The sequence below is a fragment of the Buceros rhinoceros genome, unplaced genomic scaffold, assembly GCF_000710305.1.
Source record: "Buceros rhinoceros silvestris isolate BGI_N320 unplaced genomic scaffold, ASM71030v1 scaffold34003, whole genome shotgun sequence".
Lineage (NCBI taxonomy): Eukaryota > Metazoa > Chordata > Aves > Bucerotiformes > Bucerotidae > Buceros > Buceros rhinoceros.
Window position 1 is genome coordinate 1835 of NW_010403585.1, and position 5599 is coordinate 7433.

At 55.5% G+C, this 5599-nt stretch overlaps 1 protein-coding gene across 1 annotated transcript in view; it reads left to right on the forward strand.

The window, feature by feature from the left end:
• RUFY3 (RUN and FYVE domain containing 3) overlaps positions 1–5315 on the forward strand; it is a 7057-nt gene extending 1742 nt beyond the window's left edge. The window contains exons 2-13 of the mRNA XM_010133070.1: positions 1570–1743; positions 2021–2138; positions 2514–2615; positions 3046–3169; positions 3264–3325; positions 3436–3501; positions 3606–3675; positions 3812–3904; positions 4035–4118; positions 4362–4529; positions 4835–4932; positions 5243–5315. Of these exons, the coding sequence (XP_010131372.1) occupies positions 1584–1743; positions 2021–2138; positions 2514–2615; positions 3046–3169; positions 3264–3325; positions 3436–3501; positions 3606–3675; positions 3812–3904; positions 4035–4118; positions 4362–4529; positions 4835–4932; positions 5243–5315 (1218 nt within the window). The 5' untranslated portion in view covers positions 1570–1583. The remainder of the gene's footprint in view (positions 1–1569; positions 1744–2020; positions 2139–2513; positions 2616–3045; positions 3170–3263; positions 3326–3435; positions 3502–3605; positions 3676–3811; positions 3905–4034; positions 4119–4361; positions 4530–4834; positions 4933–5242) is intronic.
• The last annotated feature ends 284 nt before the right edge of the window (positions 5316–5599 follow it).

Consider the following 5599-nt stretch of genomic DNA (forward strand, 5'->3'; position numbering starts at 1 on the left):
CTCTTCGTTTCTTTCACCCCGGCACCAAACTCCTCTGAGGGTACCTGTCAAAATGACCTCAGGTAGTTCAGCCCTCCTAGAGATTTCTGCGGGGTTGGCTGTCCTGGGCACGGTGGATGGAGCTGTGCTTGCAGAAGGGTGGAGGGACCGGGCTGATGGCTTTCCTCTGAGGGTACCTGTCAAAATGACCTCAGGTAGTTCAGCCCTCCTAGAGATTTCTGCGGGGTTGGCTGTCCTGGGCACGGTGGATGGAGCTGTGCTTGCAGAAGGGTGGAGGGACCGGGCTGATGGCTTTTTCCCAGATAAGCTTGTTCTGAGCAGGTTTGGGTCGCGGTACTGGAGCAAAGCACAGTTGTCTGCGGTAGAAGACTGGTGCTGGTGCGGTGTTTGTGTGCTCCTGAAGGGCTGCTGGGCCTACGTGCTGTTCATCTGCAGGAGACGCCTGCGGGGAGGAGGAGTGGGAGAAGGTGGGGAGTGGGAGCAATGGGATTTTTCCGGGTTCTGAGGTTCTGGGAAGTTTCGCTCTGTGTTCTCTTGTTGGGACTGGATCCAAGGAGGAGCGTTGCAGCTTCCCCTCCCCCTTCGCCGTGAGAGATGTTTTAAGGAGAGGCTTAGGAACCCCCATCAGCTGTGTGTCTGTTGAAAGATGGAGCTTCTTCCAGACAGTCACCCCGAGGGTGACGAGCGTCGCTGGGTGGGTCTGGGTGCTCCCCGGTGCCGGTGGGAGCAGCCGCTCTGCCCCAGCTTGGATTTCTAGACACTTGTACAGCTTCTTTGATCGAGCTGAGCTCTGTGTCCCCGTGCATTTTAAACGGAAATCTCGCTCCTTCTGTTCTGATGGAAGGTTCACGATCTCCAGCGGTGATTTGCTGTGTACTTGTTTGCTCTGCACAGGCAGGCTTTGTCGGGACAGCAGGTAAACCGCGCTCCCTGTGCTTAGGTACGTGGTCTTGAGTGTCCTCTGGGCATGTTTCTGCTGCTGGGTGCAGTGAATTCCCTCGCTGAGGTGGCAGGTTGGTGGAAGGCTCCGTGGCTGTTTACAGCAGCCCTAGAATTGGCTCCATGTTACAGCCAAGTTTAAAAACAAGATGGAAAACTCATGGGCAGAGAGCCACATTGCGGGGCTGAGCGCGAGTGGATTCCTGGTGGTGTTCAGATGGAAGGACGGGGCACGAGGGGAGAGCTCTTACTGGCCTGGAGATGCCAGCCGTAGCTGGGGATTTCCGGTGGAACAAATGCCGGCTGCCGTGTTCAGTAGCGCGTTGTCGAGGTGTAAAGCAGAACGTTACCAGCTGCCTTCAAACAGCCCCTTCTCCAAGGTGTAAAGCTTTTGTAGTTCCTAGAAGCACCGAGGGCCCCTTAATGTGACATCTCACCGGTTCCCATGTCATCGTGGCCATAAAATGCGGGTTAGCGTTGATGTTTCTCGACAAAAAGCTGGAAGAAAGTGCCTCACTGCCCCTCAAAACGTCTGCCAAGCTGGGGAACGGAGAGAGGAGGGATGTGTTCCTCTGTCAAAACCAGCTTTTCTTACTCACCAGTATTTGTCTTCTTCCTTTTTTTTTGTAGATCCTAATTATCTCATGGCTAATGAACGCATGAACCTGATGAACATGGCGAAACTGAGTATCAAGGGGTTGATTGAATCGGCGCTCAACCTGGGCAGGACGCTGGACTCGGACTACGCGCCTCTGCAGCAGTTCTTCGTGGTGATGGAGCATTGCCTTAAACACGGCTTGAAGGGTAAGGGGCTCGAGAGGGGCCGGGCCGGGAGCGTGGGAGCGAGCTGTCGCCGGCGCGAGGAGAGCGGAATGAGCAGTGATACAACCGTTCCCCTCTGGCCCGTAAACACGGCTTGAAGGGTAAGGGGCTCGAGAGGGGCCGGGCCGGGAGCGTGGGAGCGAGCTGTCGCCGGCGCGAGGAGAGCGGAATGAGCAGTGATACAACCGTTCCCTTCTGGCCAGGTCTGCGTCGAGTCAGCACAGGCCTAACGGGCTCCTTTCTCTTTTTTTTTTCCTAGCCAAAAAGACGTTTCTTGGGCAAAATAAGTCCTTTTGGGGACCTCTAGAACTGGTAGAAAAACTCGTTCCCGAGGCTGCCGAGATTACAGCGAGCGTTAAGGATCTGCCCGGGCTGAAGTAAGTAGAGGTTGTTGCTGCACAGCTCCATGGTGTGGGTTTAGTGTGAGAAGGAAGAGCAAGCGCTGCCTCGGGCATCACCTTTCCACTGGTAAAGCTGGTGTAAAAGGGAAGCTCCGTCACCAAGGAGATCCGTGCAGGAGGCTCCTGGGACAGCTTGCGGGACCAGCCCCGAGTGCCAGCAGTGCTGTGCCAGAGCTCCTGCCACCTTTTCCTGTTGGAAAAGAGTAAGCGTGACATAACTAGAAATGGAGACGGGGTTTGAGCAAGTCTCTAAACGCTCACACTGACCAGCTCGGTCTTCGAGGCGCGGAAGGGGCCTGTGAGAGCGCTTTGTGCAGCCGCCTCTCACTGCGCTGTTTGTGGCCTCTGCAGGACGCCCGTGGGCAGAGGGAGGGCCTGGCTGCGCCTGGCTCTGATGCAGAAGAAGCTGTCGGAATACATGAAAGCCTTGATCAACAGGAAGGATCTTCTCAGGTGAGCGCCGAGCTTGCTCGGGGGACTGCCAGCGCTCGGTGTCCTCTCTTCATCTGCAAGCGGTGACTTAAATGTCCATCAGGATAAACACAAGTTCTGGTTCCAAAGAGGAGATTTGGGTGACGTGTTTGTACAGAGGGGATTCAGTGTTCTCTGTCTGCGAAACCTTGGCCCTGACCTTGTCTCCAGTCACAACCGTCTGACTGGGAACACGTCACGTCCCTGTGTCTCTGCACCCGCCCTCAGAAACGCAGTAACGGTGTAGGGGAATTGAAGATTCACGGGTTCGAAGGGCTGTGTCCGTGCCTTACACACACTGGTGATTCTCGACTCGCACACGGAGGCTTTCGTTGGCCGTCCGTGCCGATCCACAAGCTGCCATCGTCGTAGGTGGCTTTTAAAGACATCACTTGTCTTCTCCTGCCTGCAGCGAGTTTTACGAGCCCAACGCGCTGATGATGGAAGAGGAAGGGGCGATCATTGCCGGCCTCCTTGTGGGTCTGAACGTCATCGATGCCAACTTCTGCATGAAAGGAGAAGACCTGGACTCGCAGGTGCGTGTCTGCAGCTGGGGCGGAGGTGACATTGTGTCCTGCTGTCCCCAGGCTTGCCAAGCGTTGAATGCAAGCGCCCACTCTTCTGTTCCAGGTTGGAGTTATTGATTTCTCCATGTATCTGAAAGACGGGAACAGCACGAAGGGCACCGAAGGGTAGGTACATGCACAGCTCTCCCGGTGCCTTGTACCTGAGCGTTCGGGGTTGTCCCACGAGCCGCGGCAGAGTCCAGCCGGTCGAGCTGACCAGTGTCTCCTGTTTGCAGAGACGGCCAGATAACCGCTATCCTGGACCAGAAGAACTACGTAGAAGAGCTCAACAGGCACTTAAGGTAGGATGTGACTGAGTTGTTCTTTGTCACCCGGTATCGCAGAGCAGAAACCAGCGTTTTAAAGGAGAGGGGCTCACTGTGGTGGTGTGTTTTCTCTTTGACAGCGCTACAGTAAACAACCTGCAGGCCAAGGTGGACGCCTTAGAAAAATCCAACACTAAACTGACCGAGGAGGTGAGCAGAGGCGCGGGGTGGCGTTTTTTCCCCCCCTCAATTTCAGTGTAAAAATACTAGAGGACGTGTCTAGAGAGGGGGGACACAAAGGTCTGGTATGTTTTTTGATACGTGACTCATTCTGTTTTGTTCTCAGCTTGCGGTTGCGAACAACAGGATTATTACGCTGCAGGAAGAGATGGAACGGGTCAAAGAGGAGAGCTCTTACATCCTAGAGTCCAATCGTAAGGTGGGTGCGCGCGCGCGCGGACGGTTCCTGAGCCTTTGGGGCAGCGCCAGGCCAAGCTCAGCCGGGAAGTCGCTGTTGGGAAGAGACCTGATGTCCTTCTGGCGTCCTGCTAATTGGGTGTCTTCGTTAGCAGGTCACTAAAGACAGGAGCGCTGATGGGCAGGCGCTGACTGAGGCCCGGAAGCAGCTGAAGGAGGAGACTCAGCTGCGGCTGGTGAGGACCGGGAGAGCTGGGGGCTCACTGCAGCTGCCTTTTCACACAGTAACTCCGGGTCAGACAATCGCTTCTGAGAATGTTCGGGGAGAACGGGCTGGGTTGCATTCGTGGCCGACAAGTCGGGCCGTGGCGCTGCGACAGCGAGGAGCGAGGGCCTCTGCGGGAGCACCAGTTGAGGGTGGTTGTCTCATGGGTGGGGAGGGACGCTGCCAACACCACCGTGTGATCCGTGTGTTCCAGGACGTGGAGAAGGAGCTGGAGGCGCAGATCGGGATGCGGCAGGAGATGGAGCTGGCCATGAAGATGCTGGAGAAAGACGTGTGCGAGAAGCAAGATGCGCTGGTGGCGCTCAGGCAGCAGCTGGATGATCTCAGGGCCCTGAAGCATGAGCTGTCGTTCAAGCTGCAGGTGGGGAAATGCTGAAACCAAAGGCGGTGAACTCCGGGTAAAAGCCACCGCTCCGTGGTGGACAAAGAACCGTTGGGTTTTTTCCCCATCTGCTGAAGAAAAGACCTGCCCTTCGGTGGGGTCCAGACATAGCCCGTGCCGGCATGGCACATGTTTGTCCTTCCAGTGACCTGGTGGTTGCCTTTTGAGCAGCTTCTCCTGCCTCTTTGGTCTCTGCCCCTTGCGTTTCATGCGCCACATGATTTCTCGCGGCTTACTAGGGTTTTGCTGCTACTTACAACCCGCCCCGCTGCTGCTTTTTCCAGAGCTCAGACATGGGAGTGAAGCAGAAGAGCGAATTAAACAGCCGTTTGGAAGAGAAGACGAATCAGATGGCCGCCACCATCAAACAGCTGGAGCAAAGGTACAGACCGAGGCGCTGGCGGGTCCGCGGTCCCACCGGAGCTGTAGGGCTGGTGTCCCGCTGCCCCCGAGGGGGCCGGGCCAGGGCCCCGGAGGGGAGAGCTGGCGGGTCTGAGACGCTGTCAGGAGGGAGCGGCGCTCCCTTTTGCTGCTGCTCTGGTTCTTGATAAAAAAGGTCGTTTTGTTGGTGTGAAACATGGGTTTGAAAGTGTTTTATCGTATCTGCTCAGCTAATCGATGTGCTCTTTTTCTCTTGCTGTTCTTATTTTTTCCATTTTCTCATCCTCCCCTTTCTGATTTACTTGATGCAGCGAAAAGGATTTGGTGAAACAGGCAAAAACCTTAAATAGCGCAGCAAACAAACTGATCCAGAAGCATCATTAGACATTTTGGGGGCTGGTCACCTCACAGCTCTGACATCAGAACTCATGAATGAGGGGAGAGCTTGCGAATTGCTCAAAGCAACTGTTACGATGTTAGTTGTCACCTAAAGTCCCTTTGGAATTTGCTGAATTTTTAAAACCAGTGAGTTTTTCTTCAGAGATGTAGAGTCGGGTGTAAGAGCCCCTACCTTTGCCTTTGAACCTGTGTTAAAGTACCGCTGAGTTGGCCAGTGACCCCCCCAGCAAAGCGCGAGGAGCGGCAGCCGCGGGGCTCCGCACCTCCCG